At 42.7% G+C, this 17,759-nt stretch overlaps 1 protein-coding gene across 1 annotated transcript in view; it reads right to left on the bottom strand.

Moving 5' to 3' along the window:
• LOC145353527 (sperm-associated antigen 17-like) overlaps positions 1 to 17,759 on the bottom strand; it is a 194,436-nt gene that overhangs the window by 62,651 nt on the left and 114,026 nt on the right. Inside the window, exons 34-39 of the mRNA XM_080204336.1 lie at positions 17,614 to 17,693; positions 16,213 to 16,343; positions 13,650 to 13,783; positions 12,177 to 12,350; positions 6,654 to 6,767; positions 4,465 to 4,519 (exon numbers count right to left, since the gene is read on the bottom strand). Coding sequence (XP_080060462.1) covers positions 4,465 to 4,519; positions 6,654 to 6,767; positions 12,177 to 12,350; positions 13,650 to 13,783; positions 16,213 to 16,343; positions 17,614 to 17,693 — 688 coding nt within the window. The remainder of the gene's footprint in view (positions 1 to 4,464; positions 4,520 to 6,653; positions 6,768 to 12,176; positions 12,351 to 13,649; positions 13,784 to 16,212; positions 16,344 to 17,613; positions 17,694 to 17,759) is intronic.

Genomic DNA, 17,759 nt, shown 5'->3' on the forward strand with positions numbered 1-17,759 from the left:
GAGTCTGGAAATCAATTCTGTAGTAGAAACAAAGATCTTCAGCATAACCTGCAGGGCTTTGGATCAAATGTTGGAAAGCTGCATTAAGCTGTGAGCCTTGTTTTTTGGCTGGCACAGACATGATGGGCCAAATGGCCTCTTTCTGTGCTGTAAACTCTCTATAAATCTATGAATGCATTTGTACGAAATTACATGTACTTCAATACTTATTATGGTCCATACAAAGTAATAATTCATTGATTGTCTACTGTAAAAACTGTTAACGTTATGATTTATATTTTCAAACAATAGGAAACCAATAATGTGAAAAAGTACCTTTTCTCTGCCAGCTGTTATTAATGCCGCAAGAAATTTGTCAATCCTATAGATGAGGTTAGATTTTTGATATACAGATATAGACTCAGCTGAACTGAGGAAATACATGGGAGCGATTCTCCCACCCCGCTGTGCTTAAAAAAATTAATACAACGAGTCGGGAGAATCCCGTGGCAGGCCATTCACGGGGTTCACATACGTGTTCATGCCCCATTAGTGTCTCCTAGTGCTGGATTTCCAGCGGTGTTTGCTCCACACCAGAAATCAGCAACCCCCTCCACCAGAATGGTTCACTTTAGTGGGGATTACACCAGCTCCCTACTAACGGGGAACTAGCATCCCGACCCCACTGGAGTGAAGGCAGGGACAACTGGGGTTCTCCAGAGGATTGGGCGGCAAGGCTCCGCCCCCCCCCCCACCCCCACCGGCTGTACCAGCCTGTGCCCTCTAGAACTCCTAAGGGGCAAAGTGCCAATGCCCAGAGAACACCTTGGCACTACCCACTGGCATGGGACAATACCAAAAGGGCAATTGGTAGTGGTGGAGGGCTGCCGCTGCCACTCTACAGCCGTGACCAGTAGGGGAAGGAGGAAGGCCAGTGACCAGGGCGGGGCAAGCCATGGGGGGGCGTGATGGTCTTGGTCAGCCTGCTGGGCAGAGTTGACACTGTTGGAGGGAGGGGGAAGGGTTCAGGGCTGGGCCTAGGAATGGTTGGGGAGGCAGTGAATGGACCGTTGAGCGGACGGAGAGCCAATGTTAACATAAGAACATAAGAAATAGGAGCAGGAGTAGGCCATCCAGCCCTTCGAGCCTGCCCCGCCATTCAATAAGATCATGGCTGATCTGTCGTGTCTTAGTTCCATATTCCCGCCCTCTCCCCATAACCCTTAATCCCCTCGCTTATCAAAAACCCATCAACCCGCGTCTTAAAAATATTTAGCGAGGCAGCCTCCACCACCTCAACGGGCAGAGAATTCCAGAGATTCACCACCCTTTGAGTGAAGAAGTTCCTCCTCAACTCCATTCTAAACCGCCCCCCCTTTATCTTGAGGCTGTGCCCCCTAGTCCTACTGTCCTTTCTGAGCGGGAAGAGCCTCTCCACCTCTGTCCTATCCATCCCATTCATCATCTTATACGTCTCAATGAGGTCTCCCCTCATTCTTCTAAACTCTAACGAGTACAAGCCTAGTTTATTCAGCCTCTCCTCATAGCTCAACCCCCTCAACTCCAGTATCAGCCTAGTAAACCTCCTCTGCACTCCCTCCAAGGCCAAAATATCCTTGCGTAAGTGCGGTGACGAAAACTGCACACAGTACTCCAGCTGCGGCCTCACCAATGCCCTATACAGCTGCGGCAAGACTTCCCTACTTTTATATTCAATCCCCCTCGCTATGAAGGCCAGCATCCCATTAGCCTTCCTGACCACCTGCTGCACCTGCAGGCTGGGTTTTTGCGACTCATGCACAAGGACCCCGAGGTCCCTCTGCACCGTCGCCTGCTGCAGTTTTTCGCCACGTAAGTAATAGTCCTTCCTACCATTATTCCTACCAAAGTGGACCACCTCGCACTTGCCAACATTAAATTCCATTTGCCATTTCCTGGCCCATTCGCCCAGCCTATCTAGGTCCTTCTGCAGACTCTCCATACCCTCCGCGCAATTTGCCGTTCCACCAATCTTGGTGTCATCAGCAAATTTCGACACCATACACTCGGTTCCCTCCTCCAGATCATCTATATAAATGGTAAATAGCTGAGGCCCCAGCACCAACCCCTGGGGCACTCCACTAGTCACCAACCGCCAATCCGAATAGCACCCATTAACCCCCACTCTCTGCCCCCTATTTGACAACCAATCCTCTATCCACGCTAACACCCTACCCCCAACTCCATGCCCCCTTACCTTCTGCAATAACCTCTTGTGAGGTACCTTGTCAAACGCCTTCTGAAAATAAAGAAACACCACATCCACCGGCTCTCCTCTATCCACCGCCCTAGACACATCCTCATAGAACTCCAATAAATTTGTCAGACACGACTTCCCCTTAACGAAACTGTGCTGCGTCTGCTCTATCAAGTAATTCCCCTCAAGATGCCTCGCTATTTCCTCCTTGATGATGGATTCTAACATTTTACCTACAACAGACGTTAAACTAACCAGCCTATAATTCCCTGCCTTTTGCCTGGCACCCTTCTTAAACAACGGCGTAACATTAGCCGCTTTCCAATCTTCCGGCACTTTCCCAGAATCCAGCGAAGTTGGAAAATAACCACCAAGGCATCCACTATCACCTCCACCATTTCTTTCAGAACCCTCGGATACATTCCATCCAGTCCTGGGGACTTGTCCACAATCAGTCCCTCCAGTCTGTCGAGCACCGCCTCTCTAGTAACAATAATGTCATTGAGACCCTCCAGTCCTACCACCTTTCCATCGCTAACACCCGGCAAATTATTCACGTCTTCCTCCGTGAAGACCGAAACAAAAGTTATTCAAGACCTCAGCCATTTCCCCATCCCCTACCACTAAGTCCCCCCTCTCATCCTCTAAGGGTCCAACGTTCACCCTAGCCAGCCTCTTCCTTTTTATATATTTGTAGGGGTTGTGGTGCTGGCCATTGATCCAGCTGGCCAATGGGAGGCCAGCAGTGCAGAGTCACTGCACGTGTGCCAATCTTGGCACTGACAGATTAGCGCGTGCAGTTCAAGCACTGATTTCAACCTCTCCAGTGGGGATAGGCTCCGCCCCGGAAATTAAATGACATTCACATTAGTGACCCCTGCAGTGCACAGACTGTGGGAGATTCCTCTCTTAACTCCCATTGAAAAAAGCAACATGAATTACTCCAGTTTTCATGCGAATTTGACATTTAGAATTTTTTGGGAGGATTCTACCCTATGATTCCACAGTGAATACGGATTTAGCTCCTGCCCCTTTCTAGGTGGGTAGAGAGTGGAAAAATCAAGGCAGTTTAAACTGACCCCCCTACTAACTGTGACAGCACATTTTGAAAGAAACTGACTAGGCAGCATGATGGCACAGTGGTTAGCCCTGCTACCTCACAGTGCCAGGGACCTGGGTTCAATTCCCAGCTTGGGTCACTGTTTGTGTGGGGTTTGCACGTTCTTCCTGTGTCTGCATGAATTTCCTCTGGGAGCTGCGGTTTCCTCCCACAGGCCAAAAGACATGGTTAGGTACATTGACCTGAACAGGTGCCAGACTGTGGCGACTAGGGGAATTTTATAGTAACCTCATTGCAGTGTTAATGTAAGCCTTACTTGTGACTAATAAAGAAACTGTACTTCACTTTTACTTTAGCATACACAATAAAATTAGTGACTGATCTGTCATACCTCCAAGCCATTTTCAATGATTTTAACTCAGATTATTCATAATTGGTGGTCTGGACACTCTTTATTAATAAATGCTTGTTTTAAGGTAATCCTATTTAGAATGCATTAATAAAATTCTGCCAAGTTACTAAGTCTAAAATACATTGATGACTTTTTAATGTGTGCGAGAGAAAGACAATTTTTAAAATGGTGCCCATTTGCATTGGTTCCAGAAAGATTTGATTGTTATTATGCAAATGAGTTTCAGTGGAAACTTGAAAGCGTAACCACTATTCAGAAAACCATTCCAAGAGCAATTTGATCCCAGATTGCTGACTGTGGCCAAAGTGGAAACATAACTGAAAAGGGAGCAGAAATGGGGGAATCTGGGACTTCAGGCCACATCATTTGCAATATTGTTGGTAATGGGGTAGACCTTGGAGATCATTCTTCTCACTCAGGCTGAAAATATTGGTGAACACCAGAGAAATTGGACCCAGCACAAAATCTGACCCTTAAAATTGTATTCGATATTGCAAACCTGACAGCTGCATGGCACCTGGTTATTTCACGTGTCTGCATTGCCAAATTCAATTTTCAGTGATAAGAAAAATTTGACTTTGCGACTAGATTGAATCATAAACCCTGGTAAAGCCTTTGGCATAGTTCTTAGTTATTCAATATTTGAATTGGTTGAAGAATCTAAAATGCTGTCTCTTTTAAAATTATGATAGCATTTCAATAGGGTTTTTTTTTGGCAAACATTGATAATTATTTGAAAGTTCCGTGCTTTTGACATGTAGAAATCTGCAAACATACCTTTATTTGCTTCTTTATCTTCCATTTGACACACTTCATTATCTGGAGCAGATTGCTTAAGAATGATCATAAAAATTGTGATAGTGTTAGAAGTACAGTCTAATAGAAACTAATAGGGTATCCACTACAAAGACAAAGTAGCTGAATAAAGCATCATATTGATCATCCAATAATAATGCACATTTAATAATATTACTGCTGCACAAGAGAGCTTTTAACAATATTTACTCTCATCTTGTTCTTTAATCTGATATGGGCCTCTGCCTCCCTGTCTTAGAATGGCAGGGCATCCACTGGTGGCACCCTGCCATTCGCGACTAGAAAGGTCATAAGGTCAGAAGTGGGAATGTTCCCCAATGATTGCACAATATTCAGCACCATTCGCGACTCCTTAGATATTAAAGAAGTCCATGTTCAAATGCAACAAGATCTGGATAATATCCAGGCTTGGGCTGACAAATGCGAGATGATGACCATCACCAATAAGAGACATTCTAACCACCGCTCCTTGAAATACAATGGTGTTACCATTACTGAATCCCCCACTGTCAACATTCTTGGGTTACCATTCACCAGAAACTCAACTGGACTCACCACATAAACACAGTGGCTACAAGATTAGGTCAGAGGCTAGAAATGCTACGGTGAGTCCAGACTCCACAAAGCCTGTCCACCATCTACAAGGCACAAGTCAGGAATGTGATGGAATACTCCCCACTTGCCTAGGTGGGTGCAACTCCAACAACACTCAAGAAGCTTGACACCATCCAGGACATAGCAGCTCACTTGATTGGCACCACATCGACAAACATCCACTCCTCCATCACTGACATTCAGAAGCAGCAGAGTGTACTATCTACAAGATGCACTGCAGCAATTCACCAAAGATCCTTAGAAAGTACCTTCTAAACCCAAGATACTTCCATCTTGAAGGACAAGGACATCAGATATATGGGAACTCCATCACCTGCAAGTTCCCCTTCAAGCCACTCTCCATCTTGACTTGGAAATATATTGCCATTCCTTCACAGTCACTGGGTCAAAATCCTGGAATTCCCTCCCTAATGGCATTGTAGGTCAACCAACAGCACATGGACTGCAGTGTTTCAAGAAGGCAGCTCACCATCACCATCTCAGGGCAACTACGGATGGGCAATAAATGCTGGCCAGCCAGCAACACCCACGTCCCACAAATGAATAAAAAAGAATCTCACTTCAATTATTTAAATAAACATATCTCTGGGAATTGGGATAGGCTCATTGATGAATGAAATCAATAAGCAGAAGTTCTTCCCCATAGCACATTTAAGGGTATAGAAGCCCAAACATTTTCAGCTATTCATCCTGAAATTGTTTCTGGCTGAGATGGAAATCATCAGGTATAAAAGATAGGTACCCTTCAATGTAAATCAGAGCAATGTGATCCCATGGAACATTTTTGATCACTCAAAGGGATCAGATTTTGTTCCCCTACCGGTTTTTATCTGCATTTTTGCCACTCTCAGTAGGTAGGAATTGTTTGTATTATGATATATAAAGCATCACACTGTGTGGAGCAGGCTGGAATGACCAGTAGGTCCTTTCTTGTCCTTTATTTCCATATGCTTGTATGTTGTCTCTTAACTCATTTGTTTATCATGGTTATTCAATTACAGAAGTGCAGCCTTTCCTTTTTAGGAGTATTAGTACAAGCGCTCTTTGAATAGTTCTCATTGTAATCAGCAATCTTGCCCATTAATAATTTTGTTTATGTTTATTAACAGTTTAACAGTATGCAACAATTTATTATGGTTTTCAGTTAATTAGAATATAATTTAATTTCTGACTGATTATTTTGGTGCCACTGGAGGCAGTGTTCTGGATCAGTGTCAATTCTGAAATTAATTCTCTGATGTGATTCACAATCCTCAGAGTTACATCATAGAGAAATGGTGATTATTAGTTGTGGGCTGCTTGTCAAAACTGATGTGGAGATGCTGGCTTTGGACTGGGGTAAACACAATAAGACGTCTCACAACACCAGGTTAAAGTCTGACCTGTTTAGTTGATAGTAAACCCACAAGCTTTCGGGGTTTGCCCCTTCATCAGGACGTTCCTGATGTTGAACTTGAATCCACAGTTTTTGGTCCAGAAGCCCTACCACTGTGCCACAAGACCTCCTAGTGCTAATTATAACAGTAATTTCTTACCAAAGTCAGTTTGAGCAGATTAGCAGCACGCTCACATTCTTCTTCATCACGTGGCTCCTTAGGTACCATTCCATTTAGTTCTTGCTCCTTTTGCAGACTGATTTCTATGTACTTCTACAGTTAAATAAATATTAGTTCAAACATCAGAAAATGTAGGGTTTGTCTACGATGCAATGATTCTTTGATTTATGTGATTCATTATCTTAAACAGAAAACAAACTTCTAAGCTTAAAATCTCTAAGATTCAATTGATCAGACTGATTTTATTTGGCTTTGCTACTAGGTACACCTGTGGAAATTAGGTACAACAATTCTGAAAACTAAAGAACTATAATTGTCAAAAAAAACTGTCAAGTAATGGAAAATGATTATTAGCCAGTCACAGCCTTCAGTCAAACCTTCAGTAAGGCCAACACTGATGTATGCAGGATAAGCAAGTATATCTAAAACTTTGTTCCATAAACACTGCATTCCAGGTCAGGACAGCAGATGAAAACAAAGAACAAGTTACTGTGGCGATTACCAAATAGCAAGATAGGGGGACATATTATGCTAATGAAGGATTGGTTTTCTATTGGATAAGAAAGGGCAAAAGAACTATGCTCTGATTAGTGGATATGTATGTCAATGAAAGATGTGAAAAATCTCTTGTTCCGAATTTGCTGTAATTGACTATAACTGCTGAACTGTTTCTCTGTAACCTCAGAACTGCTCTGGTCATCCAGTGTTGACCGTTGAGAATTCTCCTTGTGCACAATTAAAGACCTTGCACTGGGTGCATGGTGTCCATCACTGTTTATGTTAAGAGTCGACTGAGTGTGTCTTTAAGATTGCTGATACCCAAAAGAACACTAACATACCTCGGCCTATGACTGGCTGTTGTCCACTTTTATTGAGCCCCGACTGGGTGCAGACTGCCCTGGCACTGTTGATAAGTTTTGCTTGGATGCCAAACACTGCCTTGATGTCAAGGGCAATCACTCTTACCTCACCCCTGGAGTTCAGCTCTTTTGTCCATGTTTGAATGAAGGCTGTCATGAGGTCAGGAGCTGAGTGACCTTGGCAGAACCCAAACTGAGCAGGTTATTGCTGAGCAAATGCTGCTTGAGAGCACTGTTGATGTCCTCTTCACTTACTTTACTGATGATTAGGAGTAAACTGATGGGGCGATAATTGGCTGGGTTGGATTTGTCCTGTTTATTGTGTGCAGGACATACATGGGCAACTTTCCACATTACCAGGTAGATGCCAGTGTTGTAGCTGTACTGGAACAGCTTGTCTAGGCAAGTTCTGGAGCACAGGTCTTCAGTACTATCGCCAGAATATTGTCAAGGTTCATAGTCTTTGCAGTATCCAATGCCTTCAGCCATTTCTTGATTTCACATGGAGTGCAGTGAATTTGCTGTAGAATGACATCTAAGATGCTGGGGACCTCTGAAGGAGGAGATAATGGATCATCCACTCAGGGTTTCTGGCTGCTCCATCATTGAGGATGGGGATATTTATGGAGCCTCCTTCCTCCACTGAGTTGTTTATTTGCCCACCAACATTCACGGCCGAATTTGGCAGGACCGTAGAGCTTAGATTTGATCATTACTGGTTATACTGTTCAGCATGCAAGTAGTCCTGTGTTGTAGTTTCATCAGGTTGACATCTCAATTTTAGGTATTCCTGATGTTGTTCCTGGCTTGCTCTCCTGCACTCATCATTCAACCAGGGATGATCCCCTGGCTTGGTGGTAACGATAGAGTGGGGAATATGTTAGGCCATGAGGTTACATATTCTGGTTGAGTACAATTCTGCTGCTGCTGATGGCCCGCAGCACCTCATGAATGCCTAGTTTTGAGTTGCTAGATCTGTTTGAAGTCTATGCCATTTAGCACAGTGGTAGGGCCACACAATATGATGAAGTGTATCCTCAATGTGAAGATGGGATTTTGTTTCCACAAGAAATATATAATGGTCACTCCTACCAACACCATCATGGACAAATGTATCTGGGACAGGCAGGTTGGTGAGGATGAGGTCAAGTGTGTTTTTCCCACTTGTTGGTTCCCTCACCACATGCCACAATCCCAGTCTAGCAGCTATGTCTTTTAGGACCTGTCCAGCTTGGTCTGTAGTGATGTGCCTAAGCCACTCACAGTGATGGATATTGAAATCCTCCACCCAGAGTACATTCTGCATCCTTGCCACCCTCAGTACTTCCTCGAAGGAGTGTTTGACACAAAGGAGTCCTGATTCATTAGTTGATGAGCAATAGTATGTGGTAATCAACAGGAGGTTTCCTTGCCCATAAGACTTCATGGGGTCCAGAGTCAATGCTGAACACTACTGCACAACTCCCTCCCGACTGTACTACTGTGCTGCTACCTCTACTGGTGGATTTATATCTATAAGGTACTATTCCATGAGTATGATTATGTCAGACTGTTGCTAGGCTAGTCTGTGAGGCTGTTTTCCCAATTTTGGCACAAGCTCCCAGATGTTAATAAGGAGGGCACTGCAAGGTTGACAGGGCTGAGTTTACAGTTGTTGGGGGCGATCCTCCCAAAAAAAATACTCTAAGTGTCGACTTAGTGAAAACTGGACTAACTCCCACCAATTTTTTAGTGGGATTTTCAAAATGAATCTCTCACACTCTGAGCGCTGCAGATTTCCCCAGCAAGGTTCAGACGGAAAGTCAATGGACAGGGCTGATTACTCCAAAAAACTTGGGGGCGGGGTTGCGGGGAGGATATGCCGCCCAACGAGAAGCCTACTACATGACCTCCACTGATGTCTCCCGGCCCATTGCACTAGGAGAATCACCCCCAGCATTTCCAGTGCCTAGGTCAGTTCTGGGTGGTCCCTTCACTTTCATTCCTTGTGTTTTCTTGTTAGCAGTTGGATACAACTGAGTGGTTTCCTAGGGTGTTTTAGAGGGCATTTATGAGTTAACCACATTGCTGTGGGTCTGCAGCCACATGTAATTCAGACCAGGTAAGAATGGCAAGTTTCCTTCCCCCACATGAATGAACCAGATGGGACTTTATGACTATTAACAATGGTTTCATGATCTTGGACTTTTAAATCCAGATGTTTTATTGAATTTTAAGTTCCATCATCTGTCATGGTGAGATTTGAATCCAGGCCTCTACAGCATTACCCTGGGCCTCTGGACAAAAGCACTGTGCTACCATATCCCCATGGGTCTTTTTCAGGTTGGCAAGATGCAACAACTGATCTGCACAGAGATCAGTGCTGGGCCTCAACTTCTTACAATTTATAGAAGTGACTTGGAGGAAGGAACTGAAAGGATGGTTTGCTAAATTTGCTGATGACACAAAGATGGGCAGGAAACTAACTTGTGAAGAGGACATAAAGAGGTTACAAAGAGATATAGATAGGTTAAGTGAGTAGAAACAAATCTGGAAAATGGAGTATAACATAGGAAAATGTGAAATTGCCCATTTTGGCAGGAAGAATAAAAAAGCCTATTATTTAAAAGGTGAGAGATTGCAGAGCTCTTGGTTGCAAAGGAATCTGGGTATCCTGGTGCATGACTCACAAAAGGCTAATATGCAGATAAAACAAGTAATTAGGGAAGCTAATAGAGTGTTTTTGCTTATTGTGGGGGAATTGAATATAAAAGTTAGGAAGGTTATGCTTCAGTTGTACAGGGCACTAGTGAGTTCACATTTGGAGTACTGTGTACAAAATTGGTCTTATTATTTAAGGAAGGATGCAAATACATTGGAAACAGTTCAGAGAAGGTTTTCCAGACTAGCATGGGTGAGTTGTCTTGTGAGGAAATGTTGAACGGGCTAGACTTGTATCTGCTGCAGTTTAGAAGAGTAAGAAGTGACTTGATTGAAACATAAAAGATCCTGAAGGGTCATAACAAGGTGAATGAAGAGACAAAGAAGAGAGAATGTTTCATCTTGTGAAAGAAAGTGGAAATAGGCACCACTTTTTAATATTTTGGGGGTCGCCCATTTAAAGGGAGATAGGTGAATTGTTTTCCGATCAGAAGGTGATGAGTCTTTGGAACTGAGATGGTGGAAGCAGAATGTGGGATTTTCCAATGGTTCCTGCCTGGGAGATCTTCTGGCCCCACCAACACAGCCCCTCTGCCCTTCCAGGAGGTGGAGGGTGCGAACAAAGGGAAACCCAGTTGATTATTTTTATGTTCTTCTTTGAAAATACAGCATCTCTAGTGGTAAGCACTCCCTCAGGGCAGAATTCTTCCAACCCACCTGAGGATGGGTTGATGGCAGGCAGACACAGGGAATCCGATGGGAGCCAAAAAGTCTGAAAGCTGTAAGCACAAAGTCCCGTTTCAAATCACATAATGGTGGGCCAGTCTTCCTGCTGGCAGGTGGTGGAATGCTATTTAACTTCATTTACACCTCATGATTGCTCATTAAGACAATTGCCTTCGAATCTTGTGTCAAGCCAATGGGAAATTGCATCATGTCCAACCCGATTGATAAAGGCTGGTGCACACAACGGGGCAACATGCAAAGTCTAGCTGCCATTGTGCTCCACTGCTCCTTATGTGCCATATTTCTGCCTGCCAGGTCAGGCCGGTTCCTGCCTCCATCTCCATGCCAAGCTGATCTTTATGGACAGCACCATGCTGCTGGACCGAGGGATCCTCCTGTGTTACCAATTTTGAGCAGTACATGGTGTTGGGGAGTACAGGATCTCCTTCCCCTTAGTTCCACATAGTATCAGATAGTGTCTTTCTGGACAGCATTGTACAGCAGGACTCATGCAGCCACCATGACAAAGGTCTGAAGTTCAACTGGGGAGGTTTGCAAAGTGAGGACATGGGGTGGGCAGACAAAGGCAAGCCTTCTCCATATCTTTTAAGATGATATTTTACAAAATATTTATCAAGTTCTCTTTTAAAGTTTTTGTTGATTTTGTTACCACCATAATGTCTGGTAGGCATTCCATTTTCCCAAAGGTAAGAGAGTCTAAAACTAGAGGGCATAGATTCAAAGTGAGAGGAGAGAGATACAAAAGGGTCCAGAGGGGCAATCTTTTCATTCAGAGGGTGGTGAGTGTCTGGAATGAGTTGCCAGCAGCAGTAGTAGAGGTGAGTAAAATTTTATCTTTTAAAAAGCATTTAGACAGTTACGTGGGTAAGATGGACATAGAGGGATAGGGGCCAAATGTGGGCAATTGGGAATTGCTCAGTGATAAAAACTTGGCGCCTTGGACAAGTTGGGCTGAAGAGCCTGTTTTCATGCTGTAATCCTCTATGACTCGATAATCTAACAATTTTTCTTCAAGCAACTTCTAACTTCTTTATTATGGCTCTTATGACAATAGTCTTAAATTATCCAAAACCTGGCAATAAATGTTATTATGACATGACAACATTGGGAAAGATAACCGAAATCTCTTGTCGCCACACATGCATTTTGAGCTCTAGTAGTATCAATTTAAAATAAAAATTGGCCAGACCATTAAATGAATTATTTTGTTCTGTATCAAGATTCTCATATCTTGAAAGAAGTTAAAAAGAAAAACCTTAAGACAATTCTGCAACCGTTGCCGCATTTCTGTGTTTATAGGCTCATACTGAAAGAGCTGACGGACTTCTAGGACAGAAGGACACTTTACGACAGGAGGAGGTGAAGTGTCCACTTGTTCCATGTGCAGATCCATAGGATGTGTGCCAACAGGAGGGCCTGGTTTCTTGTGCTGGAAACAGAAAGGGAAATCAATTTTTTTGGATCAGACAAGCCTCAGTCAAGTAAAGATTTCTATATGTGTAACTTTTACAGTTAGCATGACGGCAGCTATTAGTTATCAAGTTTAGAGTAAAAATTTTTACTGCAGCTTTTAAAATGTTAAGAAAAAGTCCACATTAGGAGAGTAAAAACTTCACAAAGGAATCAAGTGGTTTTTGCATTCAGGTCAGGATATCTTTTAGTCGCAAGCTTTCCACCTCTGCAGAAAATAATGAGGCTGATTGGAACTGTCCTCCCCGCCAGAAACTATAGAAAAATGGAGCAAATAAAATGGAGCGGGGGACTTGCCCATTCCAATTTAGCAGGCTACAATTTTAAATTTCTGGGCTTGGATCCTGGTCCTAACAGCAGAGTGTAAGAAACGGATTTGATGTGATCCAGGAACTTTCGTTTGGGACCCAGAAGGAAACCTTACATCTCCCCTGCCTGAGGGCTTCCTCCTTCACCAACTCTTATTCCCCTCTATGAGCCTTCCAACATAAATGCCTTGGATCTTTGGCCTCAGGAGCAACCTCCAAGTTGCTCAATTTTAACAGCCAACTTCTTTGAAAGAGAATTCAGCAAGGGGAATGCTAATGAAGCTTGACTTAAAGTTGGCTGAAAACCCTGCTGCTGTGCCCTGACAGGCCAGATGTGTGTGACTCTCTTTTCACAACCAGGAGTAAAAATGATTCCTAGTAACTCTCATTCTGGCATAATTTCACAGATGCTGCCAGCCCGAGAATACCTTACCCAAAAGGCCAGTGCTCATGTTTGAGCTAGAACAAGTGTTACATTTGCAGCAACAGTTTTTTAATGATAATGAGGAATGAAGACGCCTTTGCTTGCTGAGCCCATCATTGCATTGGCTGAGATCCGCCATGGCTGGGATCCATTAACCTAGCAAAAAATTGGAACTGAACTCATACAGCACAAACTCAACATACAAACTTGTGTTTCAAATTCTGCAATGCATTTAACCATTAAGCCATCTGTGAAATCAGTTTTTACATGTTAACTTATATCATTATCAATATATTGATTGTTCACAATAGTTCCATCCATACACAAGTCAGCAAGGAAATTGAAAGATATGTAAAGAAAGGGGCATATAGGACATGGCAAAAACAAATATCAATACAAGTCTGAAGTTTTTTAAATACTGAAGTATGAATAACCCTGTAATTCGGGATACTGAACAAGAATGACAAACAAAACCCACCCTTCTCCTGCCTTCAATTAATATATTCCTTTGAAGCATTAGAGGTACCTCTACTTGAGGAAATGTATCCCATTTTCTCGATCGAAGGTTGCGGGGCATGATATTAGCTACTTCCTTTTTTATTAACCAGCGTGATCCAATGTCTTCGGTGGATGGCTGGAGGAAAGTGATACCCAAGACACCTGTTTGGAGTAAATATGGAAAAAGCTTAAAAAAAGAATCAAAGTGTATTATTTAAATACCTTAAATGCAAAACTCTACATAACATTAAATTAGTCTGCGAATACTAGAATGTAATTGTTTTTGCTTTAAAATTATATTCTCCCCTCATTTTCCATTTATCATAAAAGCATGATGATCTTAGCTATTTATTTCCAAATGTAATTGCATCTATGTTTGCCAACGATTCAAAGGTTGGTGAGAAAGTTAGTTGTTATGAAAATGATAAGAATATGTTGCAAAAGAATACAGGCAGATCGTGAGTGGGTAAGAACATTACTGATGGAATATGAGGTGAGGAATTTGATTTAATTTGATTTATTATTGTTATATTTATTAGCATATCGTACATCGAGAAGGAACGGAGACGTTGCAGTGTAATGTTACGGTCATAGCTAGGGTGTAAAGAAAGGTTACAGAGTTTTAAAGAGTTAGAGTTTTAAAAGCATAGAACAAGAGTAAAAGATAGAATTAGAGATAATGCTGGGAAGTCATCATGCTCCAGTGGCGTCTTGGATATGAAAGTGTGAAATTATCCACCTTTGTTGGAGCAATAGAAAAGCAAAATATTTTTAAATAATGGGAGTAAAGAAATCGTATTTCATAGAATCATAGAATCCTACAGTGTAGAAAGAGGCCATTCAGCCCATTGAGTCTGCACTGACCACAATCCTACCTGAGCCTTATCCCCATAACCCTATGCATTTACCCTAGCTAGTCCCCCTCACACTAAGGGGCAATTTAGAATGGCCAATCCATCTAACATTTTTGGACTGTGGGAGGAAATCGGAGGGCACCTGGAGGAAACTCACGCAGACACAGGAAGGATGGTGTAAACTCCACTCCGACAATGAGCCAACTGGGAATCGAACCCAGGTCCCTGGCACTGTGAAGCATCAGTGCTAACCACTGTGCCACCCCACTTAGGCCTGCTAATTATGTATAATTACCCAAGGAAAGATACACTTGCTTTGGTGCAATGAAGTTCACCAGACTGACTCCTAGAAATGAAGATATTGTCTCAGCAAAGGCTAATTATTCTAGAACTATATTCCCTGAAATTTAGAAGGATAAGGGGTGATCTAATTGATAGGTAACTTTTTAAAGAGCTTGATAGGTAGGTGTTATTAAGATGTTTCTCTTGTCTATGAAGTCTAGAATTAGCAATAGTTACTGAGTAAGGGGTTCATCATTTGGAACTCCCACTCAGTGGGTTGTGAATCTTTGGAATTGTGTACTCCACAAAGCTGCAGGTGCTGAGTCATATGAGTATAGACTGATCTAACATCTCAAAACTGGGCATACGTTATGCACTGTGGGCCACCAACAGTAGCAGAATTTTATTCAACCACAACCTGCTATTGTCTGGCATACTACTCATATTTCTATTACCACCACTCTGATTCATGAAGAATGTAGGAGATCATGGCAGGAACAGTACCAGCATCCCTAGAAATGAGGTGCCAATCCATTGAAGCTAAAACACGTGTATGTTAAAAACAGTGAAACAGCAATAAACAGAGCTAAATGATCCAAACAGTCCCACAACCAATGAACTAGATCAAAGTTCTGCAGTCTCTGTGGCTGGTAATACACAGTACTTAGGACAGGAGAGACTGAAGGTCAGGAATGGGAGAGACTGAACTGGCAATTGATGAATTGAAGGGGCAGAAGGCAGTTCAAGATTACATGCTGGGGATGGGGTGCTGGGAGGAGGGTAGTTCATCACAGCAGAACAATTACTTGAGAGCCCAACTGTTTCTCTTGGCCCATAAGACATGCTCTAAAAAGAACTTATCTACTTTAAGTGGCTCTTGTCAGCTTCATATTACTGATAGTTGTTGACATTGCTGGTAAATTTAAATCAGACACCCAACTGCATTGTGTGAACTTGGTTTAGGTATTAGAGTCCTGTCTTTTAGGGTAGACCAACAACACAACTCTTAATCCGCCACCATGAAAATGGCTGATCATCATATGTGCAGGAGCTGTCTCCTAGAATTCTCATTCCACTACGCCTCCCCACTTAACACAAGTTCTGTTCCTTAACATTGAGGGCGTGAAAGTCACGAAGTTACTTTAAATTAGTCAAGAGTAATGAAATGTTTAATTAACAGGGTGAAGTCTATAGTGGCGGGAAGACAATAAAATGGGAATAAAAATCGTCATGAATATAAAAAAGTATAAAATTATACTGTAGTAAGAACAAAATTCATAAATCAATAGAAACCTGTAGAGGCATCTCCTCCATGCAGGGAAGGAGAAATCAAAGCATAAAAGATGTTGCAGCCAAAATTACTATAATATTACTGAAGATTGTGCTATTTTGTTATTGTAATCTGTTTCATATCAATCCTCATAGGCCATCCAGCCTATGTCCCAGCTTCCTGACCTGGAAGTTCTGGCAGTTGTTCCTTCAGAACTGCAGTGGCTGAATTTGAGTATGCTTGATACAGGTAGTCTTCCACTTCGCTGGATCGAAGTAGTTCAGTCCCTGAGCCATCGGCATGCAGAACAAAAAACCTGTCAGGTAAAACAAAGCAATGTTGCGTCATATATAAATATACTAATGGGCACTTGAAGCACAGTACCTAAAGCTGCTACAGAAGCAAAATGTCTTGAATGCTGGAAATCTAAAATAACAACAAAAAAAAGCTGGAAATATTTGGCAGGCCTGGAAGCAACTGTATCTCTTTCCATAGATGCTGCTAGACCCTTTGAGTACCTCGCATTTTCTGTTTCTATTATTCCGGAAGTGTTAGTCGTGTAATGGTCAGTAATAAACTGGCATGAACTATTACAACAGCACAGTCACACATTCAATTTCAATATTATTGAAGTGTAAATCCCATTCACACAGCAAAGGCAGTATATCAGAGATGCCAACATCACTCTCAGCACTGGCATGGTCCCAGTTCTTGTTGCCAACTCTACCACCTGCTCCTCATTTCTTGAGAATGGCCTAAGCTCAGGTATCCCATCTTTAATCCGGGATTTCTCTTTGTTGTTCTGCACAATCTTCCTTTGCACAAAGACATACAGATAGACTATAAGCAGGATGAACGCCAAAGTAGCTTCTGTGGGTGCTGAATGGACCTCTGTAAGGGGTGAGAATGTGAACAGAACAGGAAGTGGCAAGGCACGAAAATTTTGTGGTCAAAGTGAGAGAATCAGTGGTGATATCCTTTGTTCTGGTAATGCGCAAGATCCTGGTGGACTGTAACCTTGCAAATGCTTGATGAGATCATTTGTCCTCTTCCAGCACTGGAAAGTGTTTCTCCTCTGGGGTGCATTATCATTGACTGCACTGGTAACTTGCTCCTGAGCTGGCACAGTGAGATTGGAGGATCTCTGGCTTCCATCTCAGAGAAAGCTATGTCTCACCAGTCCTCCACTGCCTGGAGGAATGGCACCAGTATGGTGTTGCTAAACTTCAGAGCTAGCTTTGTTCTCTTAGGTGCCATTTTACTATTCGGCATGACAAGTTCTGGGCTGCAGAGACTAATGTATGCATGGCTGCGGTTTGAAAATGGTGCCCAAAAATATGAGCCGATAAGGTAACAGCAGGGAGGGTGAATCGCAGTCCGTTCTGCCATGAGATAGGATGTACAATGTGCTCATGCATAGTTAGTGAGCTGAAAGGGGACAATCTGGCATGGAAACTTGCCATGATGGCTGGTAGGTTGCACATCACCCTTCCCACCTTCCACCCCACTTAGAATCATTGGATCAGCTCTAACAAGCACTGGCTGATTTCTTAATTTTTGTGAATAATTGTAAATTAATAACTAACCTTGGTGCATGTTTTTTGTAAGTGATGGGCTCTTGATTGCCATCGTGACTGAAAACAAATGTATTCCCATCCACCATAACCTAGTATGTAACAATAAACAAAACTTGAAACATCCTTGTAAAGTTCCAGTATGGACACATTTGTAC

Source organism: Carcharhinus amblyrhynchos, chromosome 15, assembly GCF_965287045.1.
Source record: "Carcharhinus amblyrhynchos chromosome 15, sCarAmb.v2.hapA, whole genome shotgun sequence".
In the NCBI taxonomy this organism is placed as follows: Eukaryota; Metazoa; Chordata; class Chondrichthyes; order Carcharhiniformes; family Carcharhinidae; genus Carcharhinus; species Carcharhinus amblyrhynchos.